The 11998-nt window shown below is 43.2% G+C and overlaps 2 protein-coding genes and 1 non-coding gene across 3 annotated transcripts; all 3 read left to right on the top strand.

Moving 5' to 3' along the window:
- Nucleotides 1–303: 303 nt before the first annotated feature.
- Nucleotides 304–1732, top strand: LOC133910939 (uncharacterized). Its single transcript, XM_062353176.1, has 4 exons — nucleotides 304–800; nucleotides 887–1138; nucleotides 1252–1485; nucleotides 1605–1732. The coding sequence occupies exons 1-3, from the start codon at nucleotides 330–332 to the stop codon at nucleotides 1393–1395; spliced, it is 867 nt and encodes a 288-aa protein (XP_062209160.1). The 5' UTR covers nucleotides 304–329; the 3' UTR covers nucleotides 1396–1485; nucleotides 1605–1732.
- A 3845-nt stretch (nucleotides 1733–5577) lies between these two features.
- On the top strand, nucleotides 5578–8921 carry LOC133910937 (uncharacterized). Its single transcript, XM_062353175.1, has 5 exons — nucleotides 5578–5753; nucleotides 6592–6650; nucleotides 6729–6801; nucleotides 6890–6955; nucleotides 8602–8921. Exons 2-5 carry the CDS (start codon nucleotides 6619–6621, stop codon nucleotides 8671–8673), a joined length of 243 nt encoding a protein of 80 aa, XP_062209159.1. The 5' UTR covers nucleotides 5578–5753; nucleotides 6592–6618; the 3' UTR covers nucleotides 8674–8921.
- A 336-nt stretch (nucleotides 8922–9257) lies between these two features.
- Nucleotides 9258–9329, top strand: TRNAM-CAU (transfer RNA methionine (anticodon CAU)). The gene has a single exon. It is a non-coding gene; the product is annotated as a tRNA-Met (tRNA).
- Nucleotides 9330–11998: the final 2669 nt, after the last annotated feature.

Raw genomic sequence — 11998 nt, 5'->3', positions numbered from 1 at the left:
AATTTTGCGCCTCAGTTTTCTATTCCATCGTCGCGCGATTTTCAGCGGTCTTATTGAGCTAGCTAGCATCTCCAACTGGAAATCCTTTCCCCAAGAATGCTTCGAGATAAACAATATGCCGATCTGATGTTGAAGGCGCAACGGTCAGACTTGTACGCGGGAACATTCCCTTGATTGAATTCTGAAAAAAAAAATCGAGGACAACGTTACCTTAACTGAACTGAAAACTAAGAGTTCCACTACTGCTATAAATTCAGACACACGCATCACCATTTGCCAGTAGCTTGGCCATTTGCGCTTAACTAGTACCAAAAAAGGAACAAAAAAAAATGGAGTCCTCCGAGGCGAGCTGGAACTCGTTTGATCCATCAGTCGCCATGGAGGACTCCGAGGCGATGGCCCAGCTGCTCGGGGTGCAGTACTTCGGCAACGAGCAGAAGCAGCCGACGGCGACGGCCATGTACTGGCCTGGGCAAGACGCTGACCAGTACTACAGCTCGGCGCCGTACTACATGCAGCACCTCAACTCGTGTGGTGCAAGCTACGACCACGGTTACTATGGCACCAGCACGGTCACGATGACGGGCGACTTCTTCGTGCCGGAGGAGCAGATGGCGGATCCGAGCTTCATGCTTGATCTGAACCTCGACTTTGAGGACCAGAACGGCGACGGGAGCGGCGGCGGCGGCGGCGGTGGCAAACCGCCCGCGTGCAAGAGGAAGTTGGAGCTGGATCAGAAGGACGAGAGCACCACAATTTCCGTTACAAATAAGAAGAAAGGGCGCTCCACGGCAATGCCGGTAAGTGCCATGAACTCGTGATCAAAGGGCATTTAGTGCATCAGATTAACTAGACGCCTGACGATGCGTGTGGTTGTCTGATGCAGGCGCAGAAGAAGGGCAAGAACGCGCAGTCCAAGAAGGCGCAGAAGGCGGGCGCGTGCAGCCGAGGCAACCAGGAGGAGAGCAACGGCGACGGCAATGTGCAGAGCTACCTGTCTGACGACGACTCGCTAGAGATGACCGCGTGCAGCAACGTGAGCTCGGCGTCCAAGAAGTCGTCGTCGGGAGGTGGGCACGGCGGGAAGGCGAGGGCTGGGCGCGGCGAGGCCACCGATCCGCAAAGTCTCTACGCCAGGGTAACAAGAACAGTCCACAACCACAATGAGATGCTGCATAGTTTCAGTACTTGGCTATTGTTGTTGTCTGAATCTGAATTCTGATTTTTTTTTTCCTGCTTTTGGTGAAACAGAAGAGGAGAGAACGGATCAATGAGCGGCTAAAGACACTGCAGAATCTTGTGCCTAATGGAACCAAGGCAAGTTACTCAAATCGCCAGACAATTAAAAAGAATCACATACTAAGAGCAAGCTCTAGTATAAGGAAATCGTTCTGATGCGTGTACGGACGTGGTTCTCAGGTGGACATCAGCACGATGCTCGAAGAAGCAGTTCACTATGTCAAGTTCTTGCAGCTCCAAATCAAGGTTGGTTGGTTCTCGTAACATTTTGATTCTAAATTAATACGACGAGTATCTGTAACCCGTTTGTTCATCCCCGATCCTCCATATGCTGAAAGAACGCATTTTTGTTTGGTTCTGCGCAGTTGTTGAGCTCGGACGATATGTGGATGTTCGCGCCCATCGCTTACAACGGGGTCAACGTCGGCCTCGACCTCAGGATCTCTCCACCGCAACACTGAAGACTCTGGAGCCGGAACTCGAACAAAGTTTCTTGGCACTTTCGCAGAGCACATTGATTATTTCCCTTTCATGTTCTTTTTTCTCTCTTGAATTCATCTGATCCATTGCTGGAGAACAGCCAGTCGCAATGAACGAATTTTACAGTCTCACCGCTGGCCTCTTCGAACAGCAGAGACTCTGTAATGAGCTGAACTTTGTATTGGCAATTTGGCACTGAGAAAAGAACGGAGGCGATGCGACACGCCTGCTCTTTTTCATTTTTCTATGAGTTAATGCGTAACCAAAGATTAGTATCATGTGTGATTTAAGGAGTATGAATTCAACCAGATTTCTAAGAAGGATAAAAGAAGGACAATCTATTATGAGTAGTAAGGTTGTGATTGCTTCTCCGTACTTGAAGATCATAGCTTGATAGATACGTATAATCTTGTAAAGAAGTGTATTTATTTATCTGTATTTATTATTTCAGTATGACCCGACGGATATAAATATACGCTATCAGTTTGGTCCAAGAGTAAAGCTCGATTTGAGTTTTATTCCGTAGTATGGTCTAGAGCTTGCATCATCTTATACAAGTGGATTCACTTGTCAGTATCACAAATCACCTTCATGTAAGCAATTAATCACAATCATAACTCTTGTATTTACTTATATAGCCTCAGATTAACCAATAGAAATAATGTTCAACATGTCCAGATTTATACAATCAAACAAATACTCTTTTTTTCAACAAATATAATTTTACTCAGCCTAGTTCTCTCAATCTACCTATACAATCCATTCGGACAGTCCATGTTACTCTAATAGATGTTGATGGTGCGGAGTTCCTACATCTTAACGCAGAGACTGTAGCAGATGTAGGCTGGTTTAGTACCACCTCGCCTGTCAAGAAATTTCATGACCTATATATAATGAGAGCTATTTGCCATCAGAGCGCCCTAAGATTGTAGCATATATATGCTGATTTAGTACCACCTCATCTGTCAAGAAATTCCACAAACTATATATAAGGAGAGTTATTTGCCATCAGAGCGCCCAGGGAGGCACGACAAAAATGGTGGGTTTTAAGATCTAGCTTGTGGTATGCATGCTCAGCACTCCTACCATACGAAAAATTTCTAATGTGCACTTGGCGTTACATTTTTTTCAGCCTTTACCATATGGTATTTTCTTAGATGGAAAAGGATTTCCATCAACTTGAGGCCGACTCGCAATCAACGGATACCAGAGGACTTGAGGCCAAAGTAGCATTCGTCCTGACAAGAGACTAACACCCACGGACGGATCTAGGGGCACACTTACAGCCCTCCTACAATTTCTATTCTAGTACTAATAAATATGGAGTTTTACAATTAAATATGATGTCGTCTCCATCTCCTAAAATATTCGATTATATTTCTTAAGGGTTTTTGACACTATATATACGAAATAGAATATATCATCGTAGAATACATATGAATGAAGAAGAAAAGGTTTTTTCTCTATATTGTGTATCCTTTGTACGATTGTTTTTCTAAAGAATTACTGGACTACACCCAGTAGTAGTAGTTCCTAATATGTTATCGGCACGAAGCTCTATCATAGATCAAGCTAGTGGAATGAATCTGCACTACATCGATATTATTGTCAGGCAGGCAGGTCATGACCTACCCTATATACCCTATGCGGCATGAATGCACTACAACATGAACAGAATACGGTATGTCGTTCTTAATCCCAACAGATCCCGCTCGTGATAGATGGATTCACATGGATTGGTAGAACCCTTGCAGATTGGTTTTTCTGCGGCAAGCACAACAGCCAAGCCGTACTACTCACAACCATGATGATCGCGCTCATGCGCCATCGCTCGAAGCTGACTCTGTGCACCCATGTGCTCACGCCGTTGCACCTGAAGGCGCCACTCATCCTTGTTGGTCTGCACGCCACGCACTGGCCTGGAGGCCCTGCTGCATGCGCCACTCATCCTTGTTGGCCTGCACGCCATCCCTGTGCAGATGGAAAGCCCGAAGGCCACCTTGACCAGTTGTCATGCCACAATGCCATTGCAGGCCGGCATTCTACTGGCAACTCCCACACGTCTTGCCCTGCTGCCGCTCGGGTCAAGACGGCCTCATTTGAGTCACCGTCGTATTGGCCTCGTGAGCAGTAGAGAAGCCACGTTACAAAGTGTAGGTGCACAGGCACCCCCTCCGATCCAAAAACGCTGCTAATAATAGCTAGCATGAACAATAATTTATTGTTCATACGATGAATAGTAAGGGGCCGTGCACCCCCTGGTTTGGCTGCTGGCTTCGCCCCTACTCGTGAGGCCACCTGCTATTGCCGCCGATGCCCCTGCTGGCCGCTGGGATGCGCGCGCGTTCCATCTGTGAATCCGGTTGGTCTTCGTGCCCACACGCGCATGTAGCCACCCTTGTTGACCGAGCTCTTGCCTGAAGCGTGGCTGGCCAACGCGCGCCATCTACCGTCTCACCATCGGGCAGGAGCCATGGCCGGCTACCCCTACGGGCTGCCACCACCTGCGCTGCAGTGCGCAGCCACTAGCACGGGCTGGGCCCAATAGTCGTAGCTCATGCGCCCGAGTCGTCGCACGTGGCCAGCCTGGCAAGCATGCCATCTGGCCAGCGCTCGCCGCATTGAGCACGGTGGCCCGTCACACTAGCATGCGCACGAATGGTAGCTACAATTAGGGATAGTAAACCCTAGTGCGTCATCGGACCGGGCCACACAGCCTTATTGGCCAAGCTAGCCCGATAAGAAATTGGCCGAAATAAGAAGATACATGGGCCGGTTAGAAATAATAGTAATGGGTCGAAATTGAAAAGAAATAGAAAAGAAAAAGGCCTGAAATTTTGCAAATTAGATTATGTGGTTTCTAGAAATTACGCAAATCCTAAAATTTTGCGTATAAACGCTAGGACTTTATAGAAAATCCCGAAGATACTTTTTCTGGCATAAGAGTACCTCTAGAATTTAAATTTTGCATCTGTTTTAGCAATTATGCAGTATTTAATTCTATTATTATTATTTCTATGATATTAATTATTATTCTTACTGTTTAAATAGCCTGTTATGCATTTAAATTCAGTAATATTCGTATAATAACATAGAAAATATTAAAAAAAATACAGTAATCCTATCTAGCAACACGATGCAACCTTAACTGCAATAATGCTTACGTCATCAAAATATGTAGATGGCTAGCATTAGAGCGGTAGGGGCACTAATCGCTCTCTGAGAGGACGGTAAGGAGAGGGCAGTAAGGGATACCTATGCCACGATGATATGCTTAGAAGTCGAGGGGGTCCCATTTCCAACAGAAAACAGATAGTGGGGTACTAAGATTGTTAGGAGCGAAAAAGCTTCACGCTATCATTGGCCTAAGAACAGGTAGTGCAATGATTCTCATGGAGGATGAGAATGATCACACATTTCATTTTCTCCGTCACCATTGTCGAAGATTAGTTCCTGATAATATGTCCGTAATTGACTGAGTAACTTCAAGTGCAGGGATTAATCACGAGACGAGACAATCTATATTTATTTAAATATTTTCTAGAATTTTTGTTATTTTTATCTTACATAGCTTCTAATCTTTTTATTGTTTTTATAAAAAGATAGGCTAACCGGCTACTCAGAGAGCTGTAGGGTCACTAATTGCTCTTTCAAAGGGTGGTAAGGGGAGAACGGTAAGGGATACCTATGCCATAATGACATGTTTACCGCAGCTCTTTTAGAGAACGGTAGGTATCTATTTTTATAATTTTTTCTGTCATAAATCTATTTATTTAAATATTAATGTTAAAAATGTAAAAAAAAAAACTCATTATTCTGAGCTTGGGCCGGGCCCATCGTCCTCTGCTTGCACCAAGCACCATCGTCCTCTGCTTTCTTCGCAGGCGCCTGGCGCTGCCGAACCACACTAGCCACCCCGAAGAAATCCTCCCTCCGTAGTCGCCGTCGTGCACGCCATCGCTCCGCGCTCTGTACTGTTATTGGATTGGCGTGGAGTGGAAACCCATCCAAACTTGGATTTGTTTCTTTTGTTGGTAAGTAATCCTAACTTGCTTGCCTGGGTTTTTACATGAGCGAGTTCTGTTCTGGGTTAATTGATGTGACCAATTGCATAAAGATTTTCCTTCCTCTCCGTCAATTAGTAGCACATTGCTTTAATGCATGATGGGGTCATTAATCCATGGCTCTGGTTTGGTTCGATTAAGCTCTTGTTCTTCGCGCGTAAGATCGATTTCTTGTCCCATAGGACTTCGGACCGAAGGTGTGGGTGCAGGTTATTTTCCAGGAAAATTGAGTGATAGGAGTTTGTTTCGAAAGCCTGCCAAATCTTTGTGGTTGAATCGTTGTTAGGATTACCTCTAATTTTGTTGGTTGTTTGATCAACTGTTAATCGAAAAACTCTTTTTCTCCGCCTAGTAACATTTCCTCCCAAAGTGAATTGAACTACAAAAATATCTGCAGTAAGTTTGTGATAGAATGTGTTCATCCATTTGAAATCCTTCCCATATTTGACAGATCTCAAATAGGTTGCAGTAGCAAATTCCGATCCTTCTTCAATCTTCATTCACATTTAAAAACTAATCTAGGTAATGGTAGTTGGTGGATGTCAGTAGCATCGTCGTGTTGACAGTTTGGACTGGATGTATGCATGCAGCACATTCTTAAATAGCAAAAGTGAAATTACATGTGTCATGCAAGCATCTGCATATTCATACAGTGGACAATCCGCTAGCTTGATTTAGAGCAATTGCTATTGGATAACTCAGAACGTATTACATGGCATTTGGATATCTGATAATTATACAGCTATATAGAGGACAGTTCTCTAGTTTGATTTGATATGGATTGTCTAATTGTCTACGTAAGTTGCAGGAAGCCGTATCAAGTTGTTTCGTGATAATGGACCCAAAACATTCAGCTGAAATGTCCAAGTACAGTTTCTTGACTATCCTTTAGCACTCAATGAATCATAGCTTCAGTTCATTATATAACATTAAAGTGATCTACAGGCATCTGGACAAGCAAAATCAAGCACTAATGGAAACATACCGAGCTATGTCCCATGAGTTGCATAAACTTCAGGTGAGCCTCAGTTAGTATGAGCTTTAAGTTGATATTTCATCTCAGGATTAATTTTTGCATGTAGTAACCTTGCTACCACTTTCTGCAGGTAGAAGAAGAAACAATCATGCGCAAGTTGTATGAACTGATGTCTGCAGAAGGGCTTCTTCCAAAGGTACATTGCTCACCTACCTACTGATGATTTGGAAGGTTACACTGCTGCTGCCAAAGTGTCAATGCTAAGGCCATTCTGTTTGGACCTGCTGATCTTAGCATCGTTTTTCCATCTAGCCAACTGTTTTTTTGTTCTTTTTTTTTTAGAGTGGCCAGCCAACTGTTGAAATTTCACTTAGAACTGAGATATATAGTGCATAAATTATATGGTAGAAGAATGAGGGATGGAAGACGAGAGGAAACAATGCCATTCTGCTTAGAGTGTTAGAGTTGGTAGTCCTTAATAATTTCCTTTTATTGCTTTAGGTGTCCAATGTTTTCTTTTTATGTTGGACAAATGACTAGCAGAATAGCATTCTCTGGTAAAAACTGCTAGCATTTTTATTAAGCATCAAGTGATAAAATTGAGGATAGATTTAAATTCTTATTGCTAGTAACCTTTTTAAGTATCATCTTATTATACTGTCCAAGCAGCGAGCAACTTGGCATCCTGTCTAAGACCAAAAGGAGATGCTGACTGAACATATTTCCATGAAACTGTTGTACCTCTGGATTGAGCTAAAGTAGCATATTTTGAGAAGTTATTTACAATTAATTTGAGATAATTTCAAACCTGTCCACAAATAAGTGTACTGACACTTGAAGAAGCAATGATTGATTTGATAAAACAACACCTACTCCCTCCACTTTTAAATCCATCCCTGCACAGCAAATACATTAGGGATGTGATTGGTTGCCCATATGGGTTTTGCTTGCATGGACCGTATATGCAAACTGAGAGAAAGCAGGTTGAGTGGAGTTATATTTGTTAAAAAGAAGAGTGTTTAGTTGGTTGTATCTGTCTGGATAGGCTGAGTTAAGTTTCTGTTTGGTTGGCTGAATGTGAGACCGCATGAGCGACAAGAGTGGAGACTGTGATTGTTTGCTCGTATGGAAATGATTTTGTGACACTGATAAGTGGGCCCGCTTGCATGAGCGGATGTAGGAGTCTACATCCGCTGGGTCAGGCTACGGGTATATATTTGCATCCGTCGAGTCAGACTGAAACAATGCATGCAAGTAATCAAACACGTATCTCACTGGGATTGTACGCATCCGCCGAACCAGCATCCATCCATGCGGGCAACCAATCACACCCTAGGGGTCTGATTAGATGCTCGCATGAGAGCAGTCTAGCCTAGCGGATGCGTATAATCTCAGAGAGAAGCGTGCTTGGTTGTCCGTATGCACTGTTCCAACCTGGCTCGGTGGATGCAGGCTCCTGCATCCGCTCCTGCAGGCGGACCCATTTATCAGTGTCACAAAATCATCTTCATGCGAGCAACCAATCACAGTCTCAACTCTTACATCCACTTACATGATCTCAGATTTGGACAACCAAACAAAAACTCAATTCAGTCTGTCTAGACAGATACAACCAACCAAACATTCTTCTTCTTAACAAATATGACTTCGTTCAGCCTGCATATACGGTACATGTGGGCAACCAATCACACCCTAGATTCTTCTTTTCGGTTAAGTTGCTTCTTATGTTTGTGTTCTTTATGTACTCCACTTCTTTTTTTTTTGTCTTCTGCAATTAGGATGTAATCCTCAAATAGCTTTATTTCAATGCCTTGTTTAACCAGTTTTCTAATATTACCGCAGCACAAGAAAGAAAGGCAACTGGAGCAAAGCATTGTCGAATCAATTCAGGAAAACAAAGAAGGGGAACCGTAGAATCTTAACTGTTGTTTGCGATATGATCTGGCATGGATACTAGTTCAGATGGGACCTAGGTGTCTGTTATCTTCTCCATGGCAGCACTTTAAACTGTTGTTTGCGATATGATCTGGCATACTATCACGACTTGGGTGACCACTTTAAACTTCCAGTGTGATGGATTAACTGTAGAGAAATATGATCTCAACTCCGGATGCATGCTGTAGAGATTACCAAATTTCACAATTGAATCTTGAACCTGATTATTTGTGCTGTGAGGAATGAAGCATTCGGCCGATGAACATAATCAATGTTTCCCTTTCGCTGTTATGTTTCATCTGACATTTTGATTTGGTTCTTCCCCTTCCTATAGGTTTGCTGTAGAAATAGTTGTTCCCAGATGCTTTTGGAGAGACCTTGAGGCGATAGCAATGACCACTACTCCGCTGATGAGGCGGAACGCAATCTGTATTCCGTAGACATACAATGAAGTTATCGAATTGTCCCTGCAAAACGCGTGAACGTCCCAAGATCAGAGTATTTGGCCCATTACCACAGGAAAGATTGATTAAGATGTTGCACGTATCACTTTAAGCAACAACATCAGAGTGGCGCAGCGGAAGCGTGGTGGGCCCATAACCCACAGGTCCCAGGATCGAAACCTGGCTCTGATAAAATTTAGTGCTCTTCCGAGCTATTTTTATTTTGCAAGTTTTTTCGTTTTATCCAGATGGGAACGCTATGATCATACAGTTATGATCCATTTTGTATTAAGGTTCTGGCTTGTTTAGATAGACTCTTGTTCTGGAAAAATTAGGAAATCATTCACGTTTTATAAGAATCAAAGGTGCGATCGCTGTCTAACAATCCTTAAAAATGTGCAGTAAAGATCATACACACGTTGCACTTTTTTTTTTTTATAAACCGTTGCGCCTTTTATTCCTGGAATACTGCAGGACTTTATGTCTATCTCTTATTGTCCTCAGTTATCTCCCTGCAAGGTAAAGCACAAGTTAGTTACTGTATTAGTTCTTCCTACTACTACTCTCCTTCTACATATATAATAAAAATTTCTAAAATTTAAATAATTTACCCACTTTTATTATCAATACTCATCATCCAACATCATTGTCTCGTTATTGGTTACGTATATATGACTCATTTTATCAATAAAAATAAATAAATAAATTAGGAGTGAAATTAGCATATAATCTCATTCTCATATTTCGGATTCCATCTAAATCAAACTATGACATCGCTCTTGACATATTCGTTCGACGATACTCCTATACCACATCCACATCTCTATACTTTGAGTTTGTACTTAATGTTACCGCGTCCAATATTTATGTTTTTGTTATAACACACATGCACTTAGCTAGTTAAAATATAAATTTATTGGGTTTAATTAAGTAAACATATTGTCACGAGAAATAGATGATAATACAAAAATGGGAAAATTGCAAAAATCCACTTGCATGATAGTAGGTAGGGATGGCAACAGGCCGGGTCGGGACCGGGTGGAGCAAAGCCACGCCCGACCCGAAACTCTATAGTCCCAACCCGACCCGAACCTAAAATGGTAAACGAGCGAAATTTGGGACCCGCACCTACCGAGTGCCCGTCGGGTCGTAGAGCCTCGCTGAGCTCGTCCCGCTGCAACAGCAGGGCGGCCGGGGAAGGGCGGTGGGGAGGCGGGGCGGGGAGGCCGTGAAGGCAGGGCTATGTGGGGAGGGGCGACGACGGGGCAGCAAGGAGGCTGTGGAGGAGTGGCTGTCAGGCCAGGAGGTCGTGGAGGCAGGGTCGGGCGGGGAGGGGCAGCGACCAGGCCAAAAGACCTGGCCACCGGGGAGGGGTGGCGGCTGGGCGGGAGGTCGGCGAAAGGATCAGTGACGTTATAAGAGGGGTGAATTATGACACTTAAAACTAATTAACTCCAAAAACTTCACAAGATAAATATATATCAATTTATATTTAAATATGCTCTAGATTCATCAAACATATCTATTCTACCGTTCAAAGGTTTACCACCTATAGTCAATCCTAACAAACTACTCTATAAAGGTAAACATACAATGATAGATTGCAAGAATTAAATGTGGAAACGTAAAGATGGGGGAGAGTGCAAACTTGACACAAGAGATTTTTATCTCGTGGTATCGATGGCATAACACCACCCTCAGTTCACATTGGAGCAGCTATCTAGGCTATAGATCTTGGACAACACATGTTCATGACGCTTGAGCCACTAAGTGAAATCAAGGTAAGGGTCTCTGCGTTCCTGTACAAGAATCTTATCGTCACTCCATATCAAATCGAATGGTCAACAAGTTTGAGCCACCAAGACCCAATGTGCTGATGAGTCATCAAGACTCCAAAGTGCTGGCATGGCTCTTAGTACAAGCTAGAATCACTTATTGATCCCTTCTCTAGGCAACAACACCTAGACACAACTCTCTTTAGACATATTAGCATTAATCACTCTTTAATATCATGCTTAATTACCTTAGGTGATCACTTTTAGCATTTTGGTAGCTTGGATATTTTCTCAAGTGTCTATGAGCTTTCCTGTACTCCAGCACCTTCAAATGATGGAGTGGAAGTATTTATAGCCTTAAACCCACAGACTAGCCGCTGCTGCAACGGCTCAAATTTTCTGTATACGTCGAATGATCTGGTGTAAACAAATTATACTCACCAGACCATCCAGTGTGTACATTATCCATGAACTAGCCATTGGATCCCTACTTAACTCATTTGTGAACATCAGATATTCCGGCGTGTTCACCAGCTCTATCGCAGACCATTCGACATGTACACTTGAGCCGACCGAGCCTCCTCTTCTTCATTGTTCATTATCCGATGTGTAGATCTTCAAGTCGTCGAACCATTCGGTGTGTTGATCTCCATTCTTCAATAGTTGCAACCTCCTCAGAAACAAATGCTTCGGTGAAACCATCCAACATGTATAATTCCGAGCATTGGACCATCCGGTGTGTACACCCACACCAGACCAGTGTTTGCAAATCTCCAAAAAATGCTCCGGTGTTGCCAACTCTTTATCACCGGACCATCCAACGTGTATACCTTGCTGAGCACCTTTTGCTGAAAACACTCTGGCATGTACAAATCTCTTAGCGATGGACTATTCGGCGTGTGCAATCTTTTTAGAACTTCCAATTCAATATTTCTTGAGTTTCGGCATCAGTTGCTTCTTTATGTATTGCATCTATAAGACCTACTAAAGTATATATTTGACAAACATGTTAGTCATATTGACTATGTTATCATTAATCACCAAAATCAAATAAATACCTAAAAGGTCCATATTTGCTACAGTCGG

The sequence above is a fragment of the Phragmites australis genome, chromosome 3, assembly GCF_958298935.1.
Source record: "Phragmites australis chromosome 3, lpPhrAust1.1, whole genome shotgun sequence".
Taxonomy (NCBI): domain Eukaryota; kingdom Viridiplantae; phylum Streptophyta; class Magnoliopsida; order Poales; family Poaceae; genus Phragmites; species Phragmites australis.
Note: the sequence above shows the minus strand (reverse complement) of the source record. Positions and strands in the feature narration are given on the sequence as shown.

Bases quoted from the DNA above. Each gene is read 5' to 3' on its own strand.
- LOC133910939 (XM_062353176.1), top strand. From the start codon at position 330: ATGGAGTCCTCCGAGGCGAGCTGGAACTCGTTTGATCCATCAGTCGCC. The intron at 801-886 runs GTAAGTGCCATG...TGTCTGATGCAG, and splicing joins GGCGCTCCACGGCAATGCCG to GCGCAGAAGAAGGGCAAGAA. The intron at 1,139-1,251 runs GTAACAAGAACA...TTGGTGAAACAG, and splicing joins CGCAAAGTCTCTACGCCAGG to AAGAGGAGAGAACGGATCAA.
- LOC133910937 (XM_062353175.1), top strand. From the start codon at position 6,619: ATGGACCCAAAACATTCAGCTGAAATGTCCAA. The intron at 6,651-6,728 runs GTACAGTTTCTT...AGTGATCTACAG, and splicing joins CATTCAGCTGAAATGTCCAA to GCATCTGGACAAGCAAAATC. The intron at 6,802-6,889 runs GTGAGCCTCAGT...CACTTTCTGCAG, and splicing joins ATGAGTTGCATAAACTTCAG to GTAGAAGAAGAAACAATCAT.